Here is a 25,404-nt window from a genome sequence, read left to right as displayed (position 1 = left end):
TGATTGTAAAAAAGATTGACTTACCATTAACTGCGACACAATCCCGAGTGTTGGACAGAAAGAAGCAGCATGTATGAAGCATAACAAAGCAGTACCATGCACCCTTGTGGAACTTGTACAACAAACCATGGCCAGAATCTGCAGATCCAAACAACGACGGAAAATTAGTTTATTCTGCATTTAGAAAAACAAAGCAGTACCATGTACAGTACCCCTAATTCACATTTAATTGAATGTGCGGACATTCTTGTAGCATCTCTGATTTCAGTTCCTGGAAAACATCCAGTACAGTTTTTGTATTCAGTGCATATAGTTCCTGGGAAGTATTAACTAAATTGAATCTTAATTGATATATGATTTGCAGGAAACTGCAGTAGATCACACCGATGAAAGGGTATCAAAGCTTGGCATGAAACTTTGCTACTTTGTGCACAGGATTATCGGACAAACCACACGTACACCTATCTACAAAAGCAAAACTTAGCTCTGAATCCCTCTTTGACAGAGACTATTGGAGCCTCTATCTATAGTTCAATGACAGGACAAAATCAAGGCTTACTTCTTCAACCGAAGGCGACATCTATTATAAATGCTACAACACAGCCATCAGTTGGTCACACCACCCTGATGCCACCACAGACCCAAGACCCACACAATACTCAAGTGGTATAACATTCCATACTTTCCAATTTCTGAACTTCAATGAAACTGAAATTGCTAATTTTCTGTCCAGGGTCATCCGATAAATCACATGTATTTACAGCAGCAACACTCGGCGCAGAATCCCTCAGTGCAAAGCACCATTGGAACCTCTACCTCTAGTATGATGACAGGACAAAATCAAGCTTTCCTCAATCAACCGAAGCCAGCATAATCTATTTTGTTGTCGCGTGTTTTATCTCATGTGTTTTTTGACCTCCAAGTTGCAAATAATTTTTATTAGAACTTATACGTACCCTCAACTGAATGCTACTACATCTTCCCAATCAAATATACTAGTTCACAGATATTTTTTTATTGCAATGGTACTAATTCATAGAATTAGCTATATATGAAGAATTTTCCACAAGCATCGCTTCTCTCAGTTTAAGTTACGATGACAAGGATCCCAATGATCCATTTTAATTCTGCGAAATATATGTACACAGAACCATCTATCCGAATGTCATGCTAAGAAGCATAGAGCGAACAGAGAAAAGATTGACAATCGGTCTGAATTTAGCATGCAAAGAATCTTAATTTAACTGAATGAAAGCAGAGTAATGGAATTGCTATTAGCTTTCCTTCTCTGAATTTAACACGCATCAGATGGAATGCCACAAGAAGAAGTGGAAATTACCTCTGTTCAGCGGAGGTAATGCTGTATGTATGAGCTGCAATCCCTTTCTCCTTCCTCTCCGAGTACCAAATAGATGGCGCTCATGCTGCTGTCCTCCACTTCCTTCTTCTCGCCTCTTGACCCCTCCTCCACAAGCCCGAGGACCAGCCTGCCAAGGACACGCCGCCGCCCTCTTGCGTGGCCGTCCCACATGCTACCGCTAGGATCCGCGACTCATATTAGCGAGGACGGCGCCGCGGAGGATCCCGTTCCGACCGAGCTGCTGCACGGCCAGTTCCAGCAGGTGCACTAGTGCGGCGGCAAGCCGAGACGGAGATGCTGGTCTAGGAGGCGCACGAGGCCGGCGGCCAGCCTAGCCGGAGGGAGGTCTAGCAGGCGCAGGAGGTCGGCGGCAACCCTAGCCGGGAGGGAGGTCCAGCAGGCGCACGCGGGCGGCAGCCAGCCGAGCCGGGATGAGGTGAGATGCGCGGGTGCGCTCGCCCGAGTGGAAGCTGCACGGCAGCGCGACGAGATCCGCTCGGCGTCGGTGGGCACCGAGCCTAGAGGCTGGAGGAGCAGGAGCAGCAGAGGGACATGGAAAGCTTCGGCGCGAGCTTGAGTTCAGACCAAGGAAGAAGAGGAATGTGGATAAGAGTGTATCGATACAGACCCAATAGGTATTATGATCTGTATTTGTTTTTCTTTTTGGATGAGAAAATCTGGAGCGGGAGGGGGTGTACGCACAGCCGTGCGATGGCTGCGTCGCACGGATGGTCGCACCAAGCGGCCGCAGGCAAGCCCCGTCCCCCATTTCCCCCACTTTACGTTAAGTGGGTACTTATCCCTTGACCCTTTACCCCCTATATAAAGCAACAAGGAGCCATCATTGTAATCGCTGATCATTGATTAATAAAGCTGGTCTCCTCCATATCTCTCTGTGTCATTTACTTTCGCGTGTTCGACTACTTTGACTACTTCGTCTACGACGCTCGCCCCTCGCTCCGCAACCTCAGACCGGACTCGCCGGCGGAGTTGCGAAACACGTTATCAACATGCTTCGCTCCATCAACTCTCCGTCAAGCCTGCGTCAAGCCTGCATCACGCAGGCTTTCGTCGATCCCGCGGAGGTATAAGATCCGATCCCACTCTTTGCAAAAATGGATTCCTCTCGTTACTGCGATTCCGTTTTTACGATTAGATTATTTTTCGGATCAATCTACCTATGGTGTGGATTTCTCTCCCAAGAATTGAGCGGACGAATACGTCGCCGACCAATGTCGATGTTCTTGGATCAAGTGAGATTTGTTGACTACACCCTAGGGGGACGGTGATTACACGTACTCCAGATGAGCACGGCACCGCCGCGTTGTACCCGACGTACACGCGTCGTGACGTCCCGAAGACGCCATGGCCCTGCTGGCCGTCCCCGTCGCCGAGCGCTCGACTGCCGTCGCTGCGCTCGCGTTCCTGCTGCACGCGCCGCCCTGCTGGCCGCGACCCCGCTGGTCGCCGGCGCCGCCGTGCTGGCCGTAGCCCCGCTGGCCGCGCCGCGCAGACCCGCCGTGCTGGCCGCCCCGTGGCCGTAGCCGTGGCAGCGCACCGCCCGCCGTGGCCGTGGCCGTAGCCGCGCCGTGCCGGGACCGCGCCGTGCTGGCCGCGCCCGCGTGCGAGCCGCCGCCGCGCGAGCCCACTGGCCGCCGCCGCACCCCGATGCGGGCGCTAGGAGAAACCCTAGCGTCGCTACGCACCAGGCCGCTGGCGGCTGGGCCGGCCCGCTGGCTCCTGGGCCGGATGGGCCGTGGCCGTGGGGGTTCCTCCAGAAAAAAAAAGGGGGGGCGCCGGCTGTAGCGCGGCAATTTGCGGTTTAGCCCCCGTAGTTTTCAGATTTTATGCGAGTTTTTATTCCTGCTGTAATATTTCACGTAGAAGCCCCTAGAACTATCTGTTTTCGCTGAAAACACGTATTTGGGCTTAAAAATGCCTCGGGAATTCAATTTTTGGACTAGTTTTCACATACTAGATGCGCTTAACATGCTACCTTTGTAACATGATATTATAGTATGATTTTACTGCTATAGATTAATTGTTTAGCACTCTTAATCATTTAGTAAGTCATATAATAGCATGTTTTAAATATTGGAACGTCATTTTATTGAATAAGTTTATCAACATCGCTTTGTGCAAAAGATTACCTGCTGTAATCTCATGATTTTTGCATAAATCGCAGATGGCCGGAATTGTCAACAAGGAGTTTCCTGAGTTGGCCCAGACAGGGCTGAACTACCTGTCATGGTCCTCGGACTGCGAGATCTTTCTCCAGGGCAAAACCCTCCTGAGGGCGATCGGTAAGGGGGCCCAACTGGCCGTCACTGATCCCAAGTTCGAAACTGAGAATGCGCAGGCTCTGCACTTTCTCCGTCATCACCTGTCACCTACTCTGAAAGATGAGTATATGGCTGAGCGCAGTGCTTCTGGCCTTTGGACCGCTCTTAAGCAGCGGTTTGAGCGGCTGAAGTACACTGTGAAGCCACGTGCAGAGGCAGAGTGGATCCGTCTGAGGTTTGCGGACTTCAAGACGGTTGGGGAGTACAATTTGGCTCTGCACCGGATTTGTACGACTCTTCGGTTGTGTGGTACTCAGATTACCGACTCCCAGAAGATTGAGAAAACCCTATCCACTTTCCACCCCGACGCGGTCCAGTCCTCACGGAACTACCGCCAGGGGAACTACACGAGGTATTCAGAGTTGATTGACGTCCTCCAGGTGGCGGAGGCGCAGGACGAGGTTCTCAAAAAGAACTTTGTCGCGCAACCACTTGGGGGGAGTTCTCGCCAGGAGGTGAACGCTCTCAAAGTCCGCAAGCCTCAACAGAAGAAGAGGGGCCGGAAGGGCAAGAAGAAGGGCCCTCACCCCCCCCCCCCGGCTAAGCATAACAAGCCGGGCAAGGGAGGGCAAAGGCCTCAGGACTGCTTCCGTTGTGGCTCGGTGGAGCATTTCTCCCGCCAGTGCCGCGCACCACAGGAGGTCGTTGATGCATATAAGGCTCGGAAGGCGCGTGAGCCGCACCTCGCCTTGGTTCAGGAGGGAGCTCCACCGGCGCCCATGGCGGCACCCGTGATGATCGCTACTCCCCCTGCTGCGCCCATAGAGGCGACCCCCGTGGTGCCCATCGCGGCAGCTTTGGCGGTCTCTACCGACGCCCACGTCGCCATGGAGGTTGACCACATGGCCGCCTCGGCGGCGCCGCCACTAGACATTGATGCTGCCTCCAAGATGATTTCTAAGGAGGATCAGCTCACTAGTATGGAGATTGCGGCGGAAGTGAATGGCTTCTTCACCGAGTCCACTTAGCATACCTCTTTGGTTATCATGATTCCGTGATTTGATACAATAAAATTGAATAAATTCGATTTGGTTGTAAGCTCTATGAGAGCATAAACTTATTCTTTACTTTGGCGATTGGATGACATTTATTCATTTATTCCATTATTTATACATGATAGCATGTTATGTTCTGAGATGTGTGCATTTATTTTTAATGTATTTTCTTCCTCATTACATTAATTAGATGTCATATTTTAGAACGCGTGTGGCGCCCGAATGGAGGAAACGTGCCTTGCCGATAGCGCCACCACTCATACCATTTTACGAGAAACTAAGTACTTTGAGTCCATTAAAAAATCTCTGGGAGGTATTATGACAATCGCCGGCTGCGGTTCTCACATAGTTGGCTCCGAACGAGCCACTATTATACTCCCCATGGGAACAACTTTGATCATTAATGATGCGTTGTTGTACCCGGAGTCGACTCGTACTCTTTTGAGCTTTAGAGACATCTGCGCTAATGGTTTCCATGCTGAGACCGATGATGAAAACGGCAAGGAGTGCCTACTCATCACAAAGCGGGATGCAGGTGGTAAACATGTTATCGAAAGGCTTCCTTCGTTTGACACAGGGCTATACTACACTAAGATCGTAGCACCGCCCGTGTACACTGCCCTCAAGACCGTTTTTAGAAGCTCTGAACTCTTCTGCCTCTGGCACGATAGGTTAGGCCACCCCGGACTTAGGATGATGAGAAATATAATTAACAACTCACATGGCCATAATGTTAACGTGAAGAACTTCCCGAATCCCGATGATTTCGTGTGCTCCGCATGCGCTAAGGGGAAGTTAGTCATTAGGCCATCGCCCCTCAAGGTGAGGGATGAAATCCCCGCGTTCTTGGAACGTATCCAAGGGGACATATGCGGTCCAATTCAGCCCCTCACGGGGCCGTTTCGGTACTTCATGGTGCTCATTGATGCTTCCTCTAAATGGTCCAATGTTTGCCTGCTGTCAACAAGGAACCATGCCTTTGCAAAATTGATCTCACAGATCATACAAATGAGGAATAATTTCCCGGATTATCGTATAAAGTCTATTCGAATGGACAACGCCGGCGAATTTACTTCAAAGGCGTTCGATGATTATTGCATGGGAATGGGAATCAAAGTTGAGCACTCGGTACCACATGTTCATACACAAAATGGACTTGCCGAGGCATTGATTAAAAGAATTAAATTCATTGCCCGACCGCTCCTTCAGGGTTGTAATTTACCAACTACATGTTGGGGCCACGCGGTGTTACACGCGGCTAATCTCATCAACTTTCGACCGTCGGCCTACAACATCCACTCTCCTGTTCAACTTGCGCAAGGGTCGGCACCGAAAATTTCCCACCTTCGTAGGTTCGGTTTCCAGGTATATGTACCAATACCACCCCCTCAGCGATCGGCGATGGGCCCGCTCCGTAAGTCGGGGATATACGTTGGTTATGAGACTGTGTCCATAATCAGGTATCTGGACCCCATGACAGGTGACTGTCACACGACTCGTTTTGCTGATTGCATTTTTGACGAGGATCTTTTCCCGACTTTAGGGGGAGAGAATCAACCCCTTGATGCTAAAAGTCGAGAAATCACGTGGCAGGCCACGGGGATCCACGCTCATGACCCGCGCACTGCTGAGACTGAGAGAGAAGTCCAAAAGATAATAGATTTGCAGTCTTTAGCAAATCAACTGCCCGACCACTTTAGTGACTTAAAGACTGTGACAAAATCGCAAGTGCACGCACGCAATGCACCGGAAAGGGTTGAAAATACCGAAGAAAAATGATGGTATACCCGCTCCCGTCCAAAGGCCTAAAAGGACGAGAAATCCGGCTTCTCAAATACCAAGTACTCGGGGACGCCTGACGAAAAAGGATAAGAGAGATTTATCACAGCCTGTCGCCAAAGTACCCCAAATTGAAACGGGGAGCCAGTCGAGACCTGGCACAAGTACGGAAAATTCAGTGCACGAAATTCCGGACTTAAACTTTCCCATAGGGGAAACACCCAGCGGAGATGTGAGCACACATCGGCGCGGGAAATCTAAAGGACCTTGCTCCCATAATGGGAAATTTGGTAGAGCAAGTGTTTGCGCCGGATGCACTCCATGACGAAATGGCCATAAATTATATTTATACGGGGGAGTCCCTGAACCGAGCAACGGTGACTGTCGACATCAACTTTGCTACGAAAATTGCCTCAGACATAGATCTTGACCCTGAGCCTAACACGCTCGCTGATTGCAAGAAAAGGTTAGATTGGAAAGATTGGCAGCAGGCAATTACTGCCGAATTATTATCTCTCAACAAAAGGAAGGTGTTCAGACCAGTTTGTCGAACTCCTCCCCACATTCGCCCTGTTGGTCATAGGTGGGTTTTTGTTCGAAAGAGAGATGAAAATAATAAGGTAGTACGGTACAAAGCAAGGCTCGTTGCTCAAGGGTTCACTCAACGACCAGGTGTCGATTTTGAGGAGACTTATTCCCCAGTCATGGATGGAGTTACCTTTAGATACTTGATCTCGATGGCAGTAAACATGGGCTTGAAAATGAAACTAATGGATGTTGTCACTGCTTACCTATATGGTAACTTGGATTCGAACATATACATGAAGGTTCCAGAAGGTATCCCTGTTCTGAATCATGATAGAGCAAACAGGGGTCTATACAGTGTTCAACTTCAAAAGGCACTGTACGGACTCAGACAGTCTGGTAGAATGTGGTACAATCGCTTAAGTGATTTCCTTCATGAGAAGGGCTACACGAGCAATAAAGATTGCCCATGTGTTTTTATACGGCGATCCCAAGATGGATTCTGTATAATCTCGGTGTACGTGGAAGATTTAAACATAATCGGTACGCCTGAGGAAGCGAGTTCCTACCTGATGTCGGAATTCGAGATGAAGGATTTGGGTAAAACCAAGTTCTGTCTAGGTCTGCAACTTGAACATTCCCCTGATGGGATTTTAGTGCACCAGTCGGCCTACACCCAGAAGGTGTTGGAAAGATTTGGATTTGATAAGGCATATCCTTCTAAGACCCCGATGGTCGGAAGATCTTTACAGCCAGACAAGGACCCGTTCAGGCCAAAGGAAGAAGGGGAGGAAACTCTGGGACCAGAGGTTCCTTACCTGAGTGCAGTTGGAGCACTCATGTACCTCGCAAATTGTACACGGCCAGACATTGCGTTCGCCGTTAGTTTGCTTGCTCGGTACAGTTCTGAACCTACCAAGAGGCATTGGAAAGGTGTCAAGGACGTCTTCCGTTACCTGCAAGGGACCAAAGATCTTGGCATGTTTTATAAAAGAAATCAAGACCTATCTATTATAGGCTATGCCGATGCTGGGTACCTATCGGACCCGCATGATTGCAAATCGCAGACTGGATATGTTTTTCTTTGTGGTGGAACTGCGTTTTCCTGGAAATCGTCCAAGCAAACACTTGTGTCGACTTCCACGAACCACTCGGAAATCATGGCACTATTCGAAGCGTCAAAAGAGTGTGTATCACTTCGACGGATGATCGGCCACATTCAGCAGACATGTGGGCTGAACACCGTACAAACCCCTACCATTATCTATGAAGATAATGTTGCTTGTGTTGCACAAGTCCAGATGGGTTATGTGAAGAGTAACCTCACAAAGCATATTAGTCCCAAGTTCTTCTATGCACATGAGCTGCAACAGTTGAACGAGGTGAGAGTTTTGCATACTAAGTCCTGTGACAATCTTGCTGATATGTTCACTAAATCATTACCGGCATCAACCTTAGAGAGGTGTGTGCGTGGAATCGGTATGATGAGACTTAGAGAGATGCAAGGTTCAGGGGGAGAAACTTCACAAGCTCGTCGCTAAAATCTCAATCCTGATGATCGAGTACTCAACTTGATGGTTGAGTGGATTGTACTCTTTTTCCTTGAGTGAGTTTTCCTGATGTTTCTCACACGAGGTTTTTGACGAGGCAATTCGTGCAATACAACAATGTATACTGTGTGCTCTTTCTCCATATTTGTTCCCACTGGGTTTTTCGGAGTTTTGAGGCATGGATATACGGATAATTACCCAAGGGGGAGTGTTGGGAAACCGGGGCCACCAGGGGTGGCGGCGGCCTCGTGCGTATCGCACGGGCTAGCCCCTCCCGTTTCCCCCACTTTACGTTAAGTGGGTACTTATCCCTTGACCATTTACCCCCTATATAAAGCAACGAGGAGCCATCATTGTAATCGCTGATCATTGATTAATAAAGCTGGTCTCCTCCATATCTCTCTGTGTCATTTACTTTCGCGTGTTCGACTACTTCGACTACTTCGTCTACGACGCTCGCCCCTCGCTCCGCAACCTCGGACCGGACTCACCGGCGGAGTTGCGGAACAGCTCTCCCTGCTCTGCGCTCACCATCTGGTTCATACGGTGGGTCGGCAACGCAGCCTAATTCGCTGCTCCAGCCAAGGTTAGCTCATCAGACTCTACGAACCTTTCCCAATTCTCATCTTCTCCCGGTGTTGTAATCATAAATTAGATTTTACCTTGTTTTGTTGTGTGTGATTCGAGATGTCCCAATTCTCATCTTCTCTCGGTATTGAAATTATATATCAGATTTCACTTGTTTTATTGTGTGATTCGAGATGCTACAAAGACTTTATACCTTCTACATGTCCTATAAATTATTGTGATGCAAATTATGTTATACGATTTCTTATCTATGTGACTGTGATGCCAAAATTTTCTATGTCGAACTTATACAATATAGCTAATTTTGTGATTGCCATTTACCGTTCAGCAGTTATGAAGAGAAAAAACAACGCCAAACATCATTAAGATTAATTCGTTTTTAAGCTGCTTGCTTCCGAGTTCTCAACCTACTAACCTTGTTTTATTTGATTTTTTTGCACCGGATTTTTTTCTAAAGTTGGCTTGCCCCCCCCCCCCCCCCCCCCCATACTCAAATCCTGGCTCCGCCCCTGATTACGGACATTCCATAAAATCGACAACAGCGACCCTACCAACACCCATAAGGACGGTCGCTCAGTACTAGAAAATGTGAGAACCTCCGCAAACATATCCGGAAGGTTGGCATGGCACCAACCACCACCCACTATCTCACGAAAGCAGCTCCACAAAAATCGCGTCGAAGGACATACAAGGAAGATGTGGTTCGAGTCCTCAGGGACCGAGCACAAAGGACATAGCCCGTTGGAGGGGCCGTTGCGCTTAAGTACCTTCGTGCATGAGGGGAGGCGGCCCCTGACTAACTGCCACATGAAGTATGTATTACAAAACAGTGACTTGTTTCTTTTTCCTTTATCTTACACTCTTAGTGACTGGTATTAACCAAAGCAATGGCTGAAATTAAACAAAAAAAGCCTATTACCATTTACCACTGATTCGGCAATTGTGGAGGAGCTACTGGCTGTGGCGGCAGAACTGCAGCCCCTGGTAGTGTCTTCCTGCTTCCTTTGTAGCCAAGTGAGCGTTTATGTATTGGACAGTTCACTATTTACGCTTTCAGATTTCAAAATACTTCCAGTCGTCAATTATTGTCGTCTACACAATAACTTCTTAAATAATAGGTTTTTATGGACGTCAACAACCTTATATTCTGAAATATTTGTATGGACATTTTGAATGATTTTGATATGTATATTTTTGTTCCTTGTAGTCAAATTTTGTTCTTCATAATTTTCAATTTTGTTTTCAGGACAAGAATTTGCTCAATGTGCATGCTTAAAGAATATATTCACTATACTTGAAATCTATGAGATTTACATGTCGTCCGATTCGGCTCGTCTGTCTCTTGGCATGGCCTGACATGACGCGCCCTTGTTAAATGTATTGAGTCATGGGTTGTGGAGTGTCTGCATTAATTGCGCCTGCTGCGTGGTACAACATGCACATCCTAAAGTTTATTGTTCATAGCGCGGTTATAGTTTTTGTTCATCATGATATTAATTTGGTGTTGAAGTCAAAATTTTGGTTCGGTCTACTTAAAGAATGTGTCCACTACACATAAAATTTTGGTTCACTGCAGTAAGAAAAAAATTGTCCTCCGCAGTCCAACCTTCTGTTCTTCCTAGTTTTATTTCCTTTACTTTTCATGTTGAAATTTTGTCCACTCTACTTAAAGAATGTATTCACATTTCACTTTTTTTTTTGTTCATGATAGTTAAGTATATTGTTCACCAACTTAATTTTTGTTTATACTATGGTAGCAAAATTAGTTCACTGGTAGAAACTTGATTCATGGTAGTCAAGCATTTTGTTTACAGTGGTTTTATTTTCTACTCTCAAGAAAAAAATTGTAACTGGTTCACTGCACTCAAATCTTTGGTCACTTTGATTGACGCGGGGCAGAACTGTGGTGACCGGGGTGGTGCGGAACTGTCCAACTTCCCATCTTGCCCCTCGTGCGATTGGTCATGTGTTTCACCAAACAAAGCTTTGGTTTAGTATATTTATGAAAGGAGAGAAAGAGGGAGATAGGTAACTTTGTGTATAATTTTACCGCACACAGTTCCCTTTTGCAATGGTGCTCGCCCGGCGATGCCTGTGCCGGCCGGGCTTAATCACCAACGGGCTCGGGTAGCTGTGGGTGTGTGGTGTAAGTTTTTCTTGGCAGGTGCATTGTGCGATAATAATGTGTTTCAAAATAATGGTAAATGGTATTGATATCCAATAATAATGTGTTCCAAAATAATGTTAGTCGTATTGATATCCAATAATAATGTGTTTTTCAAATAATGTTAATGGTATTGATATCCAATAATATTGTGTTTTCAAATAATGGTAGTAGTATTACTTATTTGATACTCCATAATTTTTTTTGGTATACAGTATCCAATAATAAATGTCTTTCCAAATAATGGCAATGGTATTGATATGAAGTCCTCTATAAAAGGATTGCCATCTTATTTGTTCTCCTTCACTATTCTAAAGTTTCATAGCCAGATATCAACGCCATATACGGCGAAAATGAGGAGAAGTACTGTGACCCAACCCCTGGTCCTCGCCTTCCTTCTGCTAACAATATGTTGCCCATTTTCTTCTGTAATGCATATCTCATAAACTCATTTATCAAATTATGGTAATGATGTTTGACCCGTGCCGATATCTTGTAGGCGCGACAGCATATAAAGATTGCAAGAGAAAAGTCATCCCACAGCCGGGTGGTCATGATTGTGATATAATGGCATGCCAGAATCAATTTGGCCAACAGCTCTTGAAGTTTCACTGACCTCCAAACTGCGCGTGCAACGCCAGTGCCAAGTGTGTTCCTTTTGGGTGTGAGTGCACAATGTTTTTGGAATTGATGGGACAATTTTCGAAATTCACAAAAAAAATCATTTAATGAACATTTTTTTAAATGCATGATCATCTTTTTATCCACGAACATTTTATGAATCAATAAACTATTTTGTAAGTCATGAACAGTTTTTAAAATTTTATGATATTTTTCAATTCATGAACATTTTTTGAATTGGCAAAATTTTGTTCAATTTCATCAATACTTTTTAATACACAAACTTTCATCTATACCAATATAAAAAGACCAAAATGGGCAGATCCAAACCATCTCGACCGTCAAATCACATTATCTAGTGGTTCAAATCGCTCCAATGTTGAGCACCAAACACGTTTAACACTCTAATTACCCACCACTGCCATTGGTTATAAACACATTTTGACTCAACGCTATCCAATGAAATATGCCGTGTAATTAATATCCTACCACTCCCGCGACAAAAGTAATTGATATCTTATCAAATACCGACATACAACAGATATATCTTACCTAATATAAAATGCAACTAATATCCTACCTAATATAAACGTGCATTGCACGTACATCTCTACTCCTAATGGACGAGTTGGTGAATCGTCTCCGCGGTTTATTTTCGCTGGGTTTTTTTTGTCTCTCCTCCCACCACCTCCTCCCACCCTGGTCCGCGGTTTATTTTCGCTGGGTTTTCTTGTCTCTCCTCCCACCACCCCCTCCCACCCTGGTCCATCGGTTTATTTTTCTCTCCACTCTTTATTAGAACCAGAACTTTCGTAACGTATAACAAATCACGGATCTAACTTCCTTAAATTATGCAAATCAATCGATTCCTTTTATTGGTTCAATTTGTCTTAGGAAACAAATAACGGATTTTCAGGAAACAAATAATACATTTTAATCTAACTTCCTTAAATTATGCAAATCAATCGATTCCTTTTATTGGTTCAATTTGTCTTAGGAAACAAATAACAGATTTTTAGGAAACAAATAATACATTTTAATCTAACTTTCCTAACTTATCTAAATCAATCGATTTCTCTTATTAGTGAAATTTGTTTTATGTTAGGAAACAAATAACAGACACGTCACAACTTTCCTCCCAATAAATAGTTTCTTAACATTTGCAAACTTTCCGAATCAGACACGTCACAAACGGGCAGGTACTGATATCACGTTACCAAACAATAAAACCCCATTTGCATAGAAATCAGTTCAAAAATCCTAAGTTTCCTAAATTTTTACCTTTCCTTGATAACAACCAATATTTCCTATGTTTTCCACCTATTGAAGGAAATCACCCCTCCATCAATATTAGCATTTTTTTGAACTGAGATCTTCGGGTTATGATTTTTTTTGCGATTCTTTCCAATTGTGACCTCTCCTTCCACTCCGGCTCCTTCTCGCATAAACACCTCCACCACAGCCAGGTGACACCGCCCCAGACCTCCTGCCTCTCCACACCTTCTCCGCCACCTCCTTCTCGTACTCCATTAAAAATCCCTCCGCCACATTAGTCCACGGCGGTGTCGAGGGCATGGCGCAGCAGCGTACCAGCGGTAGAGCAGCGCATAGCAGCAGGAAGCAACACGCGGCAGGCGAGGCGAGCGGCCGACGGTGGAGGGTAGAGATGCGGCCGGCGTGGCTGAGGGGGCGGCCGGCAGAAGATGGCCACGACTGGAGGCGGCGCGAGGCAGGGGCGCGACAGCGGGGCGAGCGAAGGGATAGGCGGCAGCAGACGGGGCGAGCGCAGCCAGCGAGAGTGTGGCGCGCGGCCAGGGTGTGTGTCGCGCGAGGCACAGTGGTGCGGTGGCTGCGGCGAGCGCGACGGCAGCGGCGGGCGCGACCGATGCGGTGTAGCACGGGCGTGGGCATGGAGAGGGAGTGGCCCCGCGGGCGCGGAAGAAGAGCGGCAGGCTCGGGCATGGGCGTGCATAGGAGCGGGCATGTGCCACGGGGTCAATCCGAGGAGCTCGGTGGCTACCCCTGCAATGGCCGTGGCGGACGGCGGTTCTCGGCCACGGCGAAATACCCAACGAGAGCAAACGAGAGGGAAAACAGGGGAAAGGCAAGAGGAGATCATGGCGGTGTCAATGGCGCCCTAGGGGAAGACATGGGAGCTCGGGGCGGCGCGGATCAAACGGCAATGTCGCGGTGGCCCAAGGTTGAGGAAGACGGCAGCGACGTCGATGCGGGGGTGCTGGACTTGATCTCGTTGGCGCAGACGAAGTAGCGAAGGCGTTCAGAGCTCCTCGACAAGCTCCTAGCCCGCAGGGAGGGCAGTGGCCATGTGGACGGGGTCGGTCATGGTGGCCGTGGCGTCTGACTTCGTCCAGATCGACGGGATCGAGCGAGCGAGGACGAGAAGTGGATTTCGGAGGAGGCGTCGAGAAGGAGTGAGGCCATGGGGGCAGGGAAGGAAGGGAGTCACCCTTATCCATTCCCCTTCGATGCTAGCGAGGTGGTCGGGCGGGAGCCCGGCTCTGTAGCGACGCGGCTCGGGGAACAGGAGAAGACGACCGCGCGGGGACTGGACCGCTGAGCCGATTCGGTGGCAAGGCCCGGGGGGCAGGGCGAATCCCCTTTTACATCGTCCTTTTGTTTTTTCAGTGTATTCTAATCTGTTTCTCCTTTTTAACACCGTTTTCTATTTATTTTTATCAACTAAATGATCTCTACTCCTAATGTCTCAGTTGGTAGTCTCCGTTCCGGGTTTATTTTCGTCCCATCTCTTGAGTGAGGGAGAGGGGGAGAGAGAGTGAGGAAGAGGGAGGGAGAGGGTGTGTGTGTGAGAATTTGATGGTAAAAAAGGTCGTCAATGTCACTTAATATGTATGAGAATATTAAATATAATATTAACATAATTGATATTGAACTTTTAAAGTTAATGTGGCCCCGTTGCAACCAATGGGCGTTCTAGTTATTACTAGTAATCTCAAATGGCCATGACCACATATTGCTACTTCACCGAGATACAGTATACTCTCATTTTCATGAAAGCGTGAACAATTTTTGAAAATCATGAACAATATTTTAAACTCGTGATCATATCTGAAATCGTGAAGATTTTTACATATTTTTGAACATTTTCTAAAATCATGTAAAAATTTGAATTCATGAACGTTTAATACTATTTGCGAATATTTTTTAAAACATTTTTTTGAATAGGAAAATATTTCTAGAATCTACGAACATGTTTTTGGAATTGGTGGGACAATTTTCAAATTCACAAAAAAAATCATTTAATGAACATTTTTTAAATTTTGATCATTCTTTTATCCACGAACATTTTATGAATCAATAAACTATTTTTTAAGTCATGAACAGATTTTAAGATTTTATGATATTTTTCAATTCATGAACATTTTTTGAATTGGCAAAATTTTGTTCAATTTTATCAATACTTTTTAATACACAAACTTTAAAAAAATCATGGACATTTTTTGATTCCCCAAACATTTATTTTGAATTTTACAAACACTTTTTGAATATGCAAACATATTTTTTAAAATCGGGAACATTTTATTATGGCACAAACATTTATGAATTATCAAACATTTTATTTCAAAATTCTCGTTTTTTTAATTTTTGTAATTTTTTGAAATCCGAAATTATTTAAAGTAGAAAAAATGAAGACGGAAAACAAAAACAAAAAATAGAAAACAAAATTTAAAAAATAGGCCGCCCAGACTTGGGCCGGCACAAACAGAGGGCGGTATAGTAGGTTCCTACTGCATGGGCCGGCCCAGGCGGGGATTACTCTGTGTGAAACATTTTTATCCCTTATATAGATGGCATCGGTGTGTAATATTTTGCAACTTTGGGGGCAATTTTGATAACATGCCGCCAGAAGCAATAGCCCCTTTATTATTAGGTATAGATTTAGCTAGACAAAAGAACAAGAAAATAGCATACAAATTTCACATATGAATAGGAAAAAGAAAAATCATTGGTTGACAAATGGCTTCCATGTCTTGATTGGTTCAAAGAAAACAGAGTAAGGGACACGTGATGTTATCATCCAGTACTAAGACTCATTCTCACGAACAGGTGCAACACAAAATTAAAACTTGCATCAACAAATAATTAAGTGTTGGATTCCTGTTGTTGACTCTCAACCCAAAAAGAAATAAAAATTTATCATAAAAAACATTGACCTTAATTTCAGACCATTAGATAATTGCATGTGCATTGTAACGAAGGCACACATAAATGTATGCAACGACCATGATTTACCTACAATTTTATTATTAACTAAAAACAAATATTATTGTTAACTGGATCAGTACTTATTGGCTCACCAATGCAACATGATTTTATTAGTAAGTCAATGAGATTCCCCTGCAAATATCTCTTTTATATAAGGAGTTAAATATAAGAGTTGGGTTAAGTCCGGCCGTTATCTTAACTTGTCATTTGAAAAGTCATATAATGGTGTTCCGGTTAGAAATGCCCTAGGAAATTTATATTTTCTTTTGCGAGGTACTATTGCACAATGTAGAATTGTAGATAATCTATGTCCTTTTTGTAGCTGGGGCGACCATGATACTAGTACAATATACTTCCTCCGTTTCAAAACAAATGTCAACTTTGTATTAAATTTGAGGAAGGGAGTACATTTTTTCTCTCATCAAACTTTACGATGGTACAGAGAGAGAGGGGTTGATAAAGCGTGTCGAAGGGAGAGAGAGAGAGGTTGTCAGACGGGCCGGGATCCCATCCCCTCCTCCCGGCGTGCACATATTCCTTGCCCCTCGCACCCAAACACAGCACAATTCTTTACTTAACCTCGGCGCGCTCTTATCCACCCGACGCCACCCACTGACACTGCGGCCCACCGCACCCGAGCTAACCCGACTCCGCACGGGTACAAGAGCCGACGCGTGCGCCGCACACCCCCGCAGACCAGAACGGCACAACGGCGCCGCACACCTCCGACCCCTTCCACCCACCCGAGCCGACAGCAGCAAGCTAAGCCCAGCAGACAGGTGGGACCAACCCACGTCCGGGCCCATCTATCAGCGGGGAATACGGGTAGGCCCCACCGTGAGCGTGGGACGCTATGCGGCGGTTTCCCCCGGTGATTTCCACGCCCCTTTCTATCCCCAAACCCGAAGGCAAACCCCTCTTTTGAATTCCCTCCCTCCCCTCCCCCTCGGCTGCCTCGCCGCCGACCCGGCCCGGGACGGAGGCCCCCTCCCTCCCTCCCTCCCGGAACCTTCTGGAAGCTTCCCCACCTCCCTCCGCTGCTCCGGCGAGAGCCCGCGTCGCAGCCGCCGCCGAGGGCCACCACCTCGCACTGCCGACCCGTTGCTTGCAGCGGGAGGAAAGGTATTCGTTCCCCGCCCCGCTTTGCTTCGATTTGGTCCTTCTGTAGGGGCGGCAGCGCCGCCCCCTCCCCGTTCCGTCTTCGCCAGGGGTGCCCTTCTCCCCGCACACGCTACGGATATGCTGTTAGGTTGTTTCGGGTATGGATTAGGCCGCGGTTGTCGCGTCCCGTGCCCCGTTCGATTCTCCGCGCTGCGGTGCGCTGCTGCTCCGGTGCCGTTCGGGGGCCGCAACCGCGCGGTGCGTGGCGCCCAGGGGCTGCGAGCCGCTCGCATTTGGAGGGATTTGCGAGCTTGATGTAGCAGTTCCCCTGTGCCGTGTTGATTTTGGTTTCGTGGTAGGTTGAGACTGATCTAGTTGGGATTGCGCGAGGTACTTTCGGCTGCTCGTTTAAATAGATTTCTATCTGGTGCCTCCGTTTAATTTGCTTCCCTGTTCATGCTTAGATTAATTTGGTTCGCCTTCTTGTGAGAGCATAGGTGTACTTTTGGCTTCTCGTTTGAATTGATCTGTATCCTGTGCCTCTATTCGATTTGCCTCCCAGTTCATGTTCAGATTGATTTGCTTGGTCATTTTCTTCGAGCAGAGGAGGTGTACCTTCTGCTGTCATATACTAAAGCCGAAATGTAAACAGTATATTGTTTGGTCTGACTGCGAACAAGTAATTGTTTGGATTTCCCCCTATTCTGTGTAATGCTTGTTGTGACAAAATCGAAATCTAGCAAAACGGACTCACCTGAACTTATGATGCTTGATGCACTCTCTGTTCTTATCTAGACCCAACTGTAACAGAAGTTCTGTTTGGTCTCTGCGTGGCGCCGAGGGGTTGCGGGCTGCTCGCATTTGGGGGGATTTGGGAGCTTGATGTAGCGGCTCCCCTGTGCCGTGCCGATTTTGGTTTCGTGGTAGGCTGAGACTGATCTAGTTGGGATTGCGCGAGGTACTTCTGGCTGCTCGTTTCAATTGATTGCTATCGGGTGCCTCTGTTTAATTTGCTTCCCAGTTTGTGTTTAGATCATCTGAGCATAGGTGTACTTTTGGCTGCTCGTCTGAATTGATCTGCATCGGTTACCTCCATTCGATTTACTTCCCAGTTCATGTTCTGATTGATTTGCTTGGTCATTTTCTTAGGGCAGAGTAGGTGTACCTCCTGCTATCATATACTAAAGCTGAAATGTAACACTATATTGTTTGGTCTGACTGGGAACGAGTAGTAATTGTTTGGATTTCCTCCTATTCTGTTCAGTGTTTGTTGTAAAAAAATCGAACTCTAGCAAAGCGGGCTCACATGAAGTTATGATGCTTGGTGCACCCCCTATTCTATATATCTAGAGTTCTAGACACAACTTTAACAGAAATTTTGTTTGGTCTGGCCAGAATAGGTAGTCGATAGGTTTCCTCTACTCTGTGTAGCCTCTGTTATAACAAAATTGAACTATAGCAAAATGGTTTGGTATCACATATGAACTTATGGAGCTAACATGCTTGGATAACGCTTTTTAGATGTTCGATGGCTGAAGTAATCAGCAAGATAAAGGCTTAATCTGGCATGCAGTACCTATTTCCATCTTTTTTATGTTTTCTTTTGCTGATGCGAAGGAGCTTTTGGAAGGCTATGGCATAATGGCTGCTAGCAAGTTGTGATTTGACTCTCCTACGATATTTATCAATGTTGCTTTTGGCAATTGACAACATATGTAATTGATGTTTCTGTGGTGTAGGGGTCAAGATGGTTGTTGGATCATTCATTACCAGAGCTTTGATGTAAGCAGGAACTCAGTTCTTATTTAATCACAGAAATGTTGTGATTTTCTTGTTTACGTTCACAATGTTTCTGTTATTTATCTGTTTTGCAGACTTGTTCTTGGATATGCATATCCGGCTTACGATTGTTACAAGACAGTGGAGCTGAATAGGCCTGAGATTGAGCAGTTGCGGTTCTGGTGTCAGTACTGGTATGTCTTTGAGACATTCCATTTTATTTTGGGCTATCATTCTTTGTTTTTGCTTGGTCTCACATGCATGACCATGGTTTTGCAGGATTTTACTTGCAATGCTTACTGTTTTCGAGAGAGTTGGGGATAATTTCATATCATGGTAATGTGACTTATTTGAATTAGGATTTTGGGTGATTACAGTTGGGGGACTTCATCTGCTTGATGGTTGATAGTTCCATTTTCATACAGGTTGCCAATGTATAGTGAAGCAAAGCTGGCTTTTATTGTGTATTTGTGGTATCCTAAGACACAGGTTTGGTTTCCTGCTTTTTGTGTTGCCCTAACATGTTATGTCTTATGGCTTGTCTCTAACAATGGGTTATTCCAGGGGACTTCATATGTCTATGAGTCGTTCTTCAAGCCGTATATTGCAAAACATGAATCTGAGATTGATCGCAATCTTCTTGAGTTGAGGACAAGGGCTAGTGATATGGCTGTTACTTACTTCCACAAGGTTGCAGACTACAGTCAGTCAAGGTTCCATGAAATCTTGCAATATATTGCTTCTCAATCACAAAGATCTCGTTCTCAGGTACTTCCAAAACTTTAAAGCTTGCGTGATAGTCATTTTGTACTGCTATGATGTCCATTTTAGCGAGAAGTGTGACACTACCCACTATATGATGTACTGAACTTCTATAGTTTGTATATGATATAATCTGGTGGCTTGTTCCATAATGGTAGTGCTAGTTAGGTTTTCTATTTGAGCCCAATGTTGTAGGCTGGAGTAGAATTTTAAAAGCTAGGCCATGAATTTATTCACATGTTGTATTGATAACAATGCATGTATTGCATCCTACCACCACATGTTTTTCTCTGTTAAAATGTTCTTAAATTCACATTTATGCCCTGATTTCTAGTGTTAGTTAGAAAAACATGAATAATACCCATTTCTATGATCCTTTACGCAACACTTTTTGCATTCAGCCTCTCGTCTACGAGTGGTGTTTACTGATTTTTTTTGTAGTTACAATTGGAGTCAAATAATACTCCTATGTTTGGGTAAAAGAAATATAGTATGACGCTCAGAGATCATATATTGCTGGCATATGCATTTACCTTCCATTTATAATAGAGAGAATATGCATCTAAGTTCCTAGTTTTGAGAATTTCTGTGAATTATCGATAGGTTGGGAAATTTGCTCTGGTCTTCTAGGGGCACTACTACTGAAGAGTGTTTTCACACCATATTGTGAAATTCTAGAAATATTTTCCCCTAGTTTTCAGTTGAATATTCTACCTTGCGTGCACCCTCTGTATGAATTTGTGTGCATGTCCTGGTCGCACCCTTTGGAAGAATTTGTGTGTCGCACAAGTTCTGCTATGTCATCAACTCATCACCATCTTGTTGCATTATAACATTATCCCTTTTTCTTTTCATCAGTTAAGGCGCATTTTAGTCAAACCCAATTGTTCTGCCAAATCAAACTGGCTTAGGATTGTACCTGGATTTATCACTATTCAGTAATCTCTGTTGGTACTTGGTAGGAAATGGCATTTGTTTCTCTGGTTTATTTTACAGCTTAGGAGCCTGAGTTGTGGTTAATTGTGGCATTTGTGTGGACAAAGTTAGCTAGCAATAATTTTGTAGTATCATGCCATTCATCTACCATACTTCTGTACCAATTTTCTTGCAAGAACTATCACAATAGGATTATCATGGTGTCCTCAACCTCTAGGTTGCTTAGCTCTTACTATTTGTTTGGGCACACATACAAAAGCAAACTTGTCTAGAATTACCTTGTCATGATTGATGCTTTACATAACTTGTTAAAGACAACATGGATATTTGATCGTTTACTGACAGTGATCAAGTTGACGACCTGCAATTTAATTTTGCTCCATACCCCTTGTACTTCTAGCAAAGTTTGATCTATAGTTCCACAGTTTGTATCACCTTGCATGAATAGCACTTCCATTCTTGTTACATCCTTTGTTAGAGTTAGTGACCTGAGAAGCACGTATAATATATAATTTCCATATTGGAATGTTATAACTGCTGCACCATTTCGTCATACCATTTGTTAGGAAGTGTTAGGATTATTCATGTACAGAAATTCTGTGTGCATTTCTCGTGACTGCAGTATGGGCTTTCTGTTTACCAGTTGTAGGATTCAGAGTCACATGTTTTTTTTCTAACTCATTAACTTATCTAGTATTGTGTGCTTGTGCGTGGGTGTGTGTCAGTGCCAGCTGTATATGTCTCATGTACTTACTTTACTGTCTCTCTCTATACAGGCACAGCAACAGCAGCAGCGTCCACCACCTCCACGTACTCGGATGGCGAATCCTGCACCACCACCTGTTCCTGCACCAACCGCACCACCGATGCCACCACAGCCCGCCCAAGTTCCTCCTACTCCACCAAGGATGCAGGTGCAAGATAAGGGCCCAGTTCCAGTTGCCCCTCCTGGCGCAGTGCCTCCTGTGCAGCAACAAACACCTTCCGGTTCTGGCCCTATCGCCGGCAACAGCCCCCCAAACAGTGAAGACATGCTGGTTGATCAATCTGGGCCTTCGACAAGCAATGTGCCACCCCGCCCAACAATGCCTGAAGACGAGGAGACCCTCATCCAGGAAGCTATTCGGTTAACTCGGGGCCGGCTCAGGAGGCGCATGGGTGGATCTGGACCTCCATCCAACTAGCTCTTCTCGCACTTACGATGATGGCAGGGGAAATGCTGGGTTGGTCCATCAGGCATGGCTGAATTTCCTCGCACAGTTACGCATGCAAGCTCACGTCCACCTTGTAAAACGATGAATCCTTGGTTCCTGTTGTTTCACAGCCCAGATTGTGTATATAAACCCACCCCACACCAGGGGTAAAAACGCTGGGATGTCAGTGGACCACCAGTTTAGCTAGGCGGTAGCAGAAGATGGTTAAGATGCTCGGTGAAATCGGTTCCAACTTAGTTCTGTCGAAATTCGTTGGTGGTGACTTCGTCTGTACTGGAAAGTGGTTCAAAGGTGAAGTGAAATAATCTTAGGCTGTACCGGGAAGATAGAACCTTCGCTCGCCTCGCATTAGCGGCAAAATTTCGTGTTTTGATCCTTTTGTCAAACAAAATCGAGATCTGACCCTAGTTTGAAAGTTTTTCGAGATCTGACCCTTTTGCTACCGCCAGACCTTTAGGCGGTAGGGTTGCACAGTCTACCGTCGCAGGTTCTGGCGGTAGGTGTGGCTGACGACCGTTAAGCCGTTAACGGCTGCTTACAAACCTACCGCCGAGAGCCCTGGCGGTAGGTTATCATAGTGGCATAAAGTTAACTGCTTTGATTTTGTCTTCAATTTTTTTGCCATAGACATAAGAAACAATAAGCACAATTTTATAGACATAAGAAGTTTGATCACATAACCTAGTTTGATCACATCCAATTAGTTTTGCCATTACGGACTAAGAAACAAGTATCAAATAACATAGTTTGATCACATCCAAATAGTTTCACGAAGCCAATATAAGAAGTTTAACAAGTTCAACGGTCATCGACCACGTAAAAGGTTTCATCCATAGGTAGCAATTAAACATGACGATCATCAGCAGCCACACGCATATATAGTTTAGATGATATCGATGACGATCATCATCTTCAAGCCTTGACGGTTGGTGTTCCTGATAGTAATTAGGATGGCCTGTCCAACATGAAGATTCTTGTCAACGAGGAAGCTCTTCCACCCAACCGAGCTTAAGTGTGTGCGACCGTCCGTGTCCACGCCGTACGCACAAGTAGTGATGGGGCCCCTTGCGGTAAGGCGTATTCCAACATAGCCTTCTTCATCAGCCTCGATGCCACAACTCTCAGATAGGCTCTTTGGCAATTTCTGAATAAGAAAAACATATCAATTAATAAGTATGGATTATCTAAACTATTAACAGTTCCTTGGATTCTACACTAATAACATACCATGACATGTCGATCGTTCATGGTACTTGTCAGACGGGTCACGAATGGCACCCCGACCAAGTCAGCACGTGGCAGAAAGTTGTCCCATAGGTTGCACACCTCCTGATCGCTCAACCTCACTCTTTGAGCACAGATGGCTTCCTTAAGTGGGTCTTCATAGTCATCATCCTCATCAAGTGGTGGTGGTGGCGCCATTTTCCTTATATAAGCATTGACTGGATAAAGTTAATTAAACATCAATATTTGTTCTAATGCAAGCATTCATCAGATATAGGTAGATTCCACCTAAATCAATGGAGATATATAGCAAAACAAATATCTACAATATTCACACAATAAATCATCACATATGGCTATAAGAAAGACTAAACCTAGGGTTCATCTAGGTTCTAGGGTTCATCATATAACCTAGAGAGGGTTCCTCATATGGCTATAAGAAAGGCTAAACCTAGGGTTCATCTAGGTTCTAGGGTTCATCTAGGTTCTACGGTTCATCATATCAACTAGAGAGGGTTCCTCGTATGGCTATAAGAAAGACTAAACCTAGGGTTCATCAACTAGGTTCATCACAGTGCAATCATCTAGGTTCTAGGGTTCATCATATCAACTAGAGAGGGTTCCTCGTATGGCTACAAGAAAGACTAAACCTAGGGTTCATCAACTAGGTTCATCACAGTGCAATCATCTAGGTTCTAGGGTTCATCATATCAACTAGAGAGGGTTCCTCATATGGCTATAAGAAAGCGGATTGATTTGACTCAAACTAATTGGGGGATTGGAGGAGCTTACCTCCCTCTTTCCGTAGCCATCTTGATCCGCAAAATCCGTGAATCAACGAAGAAGATCGGAGTGGGGAAGTGGAGGAGATGAGAAAATGGGCGAGAGGAAGAAGAAGGCGGCTGGGTGGGTGGGGATTAGGGGTTGGGGTGGGGTGGGCGGGCGGTTGGGTTTATAAATGCCCAAACCCTACCGCCATAGGACGCGGCGGTACGAGACCACACCCTACCGCCATCAGACCCGGCGGTAGGATGCCTCCCCCACGCCCCCTTCTGTGACCAAAAAATCGAGCAGCGCAGCGGTATGGTTGCACACCCTACCGCCGAGGCCCTAGGCGGTAGGATCCTACCGCCAAGCGCCCTGGCGGTAGGGTGTGCAACCCTACCGCTGCGCTGCTCGATTTTTTGGTCACAGAAGGGGGGCGTGGGGGGAGGCACCCTACCGCCGGGTCTGATGGCGGTAGGATGTATAGACCTACCGCCTTTGTGTGTGGCGGTAGGGTGGCCTAGTGTGCATTTTTTGCACCTTCTAACTTCTTTTGTCTTTAATTTTTGGCAGACAACATTTAAACAGCATATGTATGACATATGAAGCACACAATGTATGATTATATGATGCACACACCACAAATCTATAAATAAGGTAGGTTCGATACATAGCAAATAAGTTATACATAGCAAATTAACGAAACAGTTTCACGAGCAAATTCATATGGTTCACGAAGCAAATATGCAAGTTTTTAGTTCAACGACACGGCAGCAACTTCAGTCCTTCCTTCCCCTCTTCGACTTTCGGTCCTCGTTATCCTTGGATTGCTTCTCGGCCGCCGTCTTCTTGCGGGCCGTAGGATGTGCTTTCTGAAACGGGGATGGACTCTTCCAATCCTTCTTCGGCACATTCCTCTTCTCACGCTGGGTTGGCTGAGTTGCTGGAGGTCCATCGTCATCATCGTACTCCTCCTCCTCATCGTCCTCTTCCTCTTCCTCACCATGTTCTTCTTCTGCGCCCTCTTCTTCATCTTCCTCTGCATCATCATCGTCGTCGTTCTCCTCCTCGTCATCTTGAACCACCCTAGACGACGAGGCTGCATGGCTTGATGAAGTGAGGCTACACATCGGTGCAGGAGAAAAAACATCCTCGGTGTTTGTAGTGCACCCAAGCAGGCCCACAAGCCGGCGTGCTTTGTTGACGTATTTCTGCAATGATAACGAAACAATATGAACTTCTCGAATGTCCAATGATAACGAAAATGAACTCTGTATTACCTTCACCGTTTCCCTCAACTTGTTCTCACTAGCTCGAGTCCCAGGGACAACACTAAGCGCATCAGAGGCATGAAAAATTCTTTTGTTCAGCTCCGAAGACTGCAAAGTAATAAAATGAGTCAATAGCATGAAAAGCTGATTTCATCCAACCGTCGGTTCCAAAGAGGTAAAAAC

The 25,404-nt window shown here is 45.5% G+C and overlaps 2 protein-coding genes across 2 annotated transcripts; both read left to right on the top strand.

Annotated features, from left to right (window-relative positions):
- The first annotated feature begins 3,545 nt into the window (after positions 1–3,545).
- Positions 3,546–4,670, top strand: LOC141025779 (uncharacterized). The gene has a single exon (XM_073501704.1). It carries the CDS (start codon positions 3,546–3,548, stop codon positions 4,668–4,670), a length of 1,125 nt encoding a protein of 374 aa, XP_073357805.1.
- Positions 4,671–16,862: 12,192 nt separating this feature from the next.
- LOC109782852 (putative HVA22-like protein g) lies at positions 16,863–22,376 on the top strand. The gene is made up of 7 exons (XM_020341479.4): positions 16,863–17,291; positions 19,010–19,052; positions 19,145–19,243; positions 19,329–19,385; positions 19,475–19,538; positions 19,614–19,817; positions 21,524–22,376. The coding sequence occupies exons 2-7, from the start codon at positions 19,018–19,020 to the stop codon at positions 21,929–21,931; spliced, it is 867 nt and encodes a 288-aa protein (XP_020197068.1). The 5' UTR covers positions 16,863–17,291; positions 19,010–19,017; the 3' UTR covers positions 21,932–22,376.
- The last annotated feature ends 3,028 nt before the right edge of the window (positions 22,377–25,404 follow it).

The sequence above is a fragment of the Aegilops tauschii genome, chromosome 6 (assembly GCF_002575655.3).
Source record: "Aegilops tauschii subsp. strangulata cultivar AL8/78 chromosome 6, Aet v6.0, whole genome shotgun sequence".
In the NCBI taxonomy this organism is placed as follows: Eukaryota; Viridiplantae; Streptophyta; class Magnoliopsida; order Poales; family Poaceae; genus Aegilops; species Aegilops tauschii.
This window is presented reverse-complemented; position numbering and strand designations above follow the sequence as displayed.

Coding starts and splice junctions, on each gene's coding strand:
- LOC141025779 (XM_073501704.1), top strand. CDS start 3,546: ATGGCCGGAATTGTCAACAAGGAGTTTCCTGAGTTGGCCCAGACAGGG.
- LOC109782852 (XM_020341479.4), top strand. CDS start 19,018: ATGGTTGTTGGATCATTCATTACCAGAGCTTTGAT. Junction 19,244..19,328: donor CGGTTCTGGTGTCAGTACTG/GTATGTCTTTGA, acceptor ATGGTTTTGCAG/GATTTTACTTGCAATGCTTA. Junction 19,818..21,523: donor CACAAAGATCTCGTTCTCAG/GTACTTCCAAAA, acceptor CTCTCTATACAG/GCACAGCAACAGCAGCAGCG.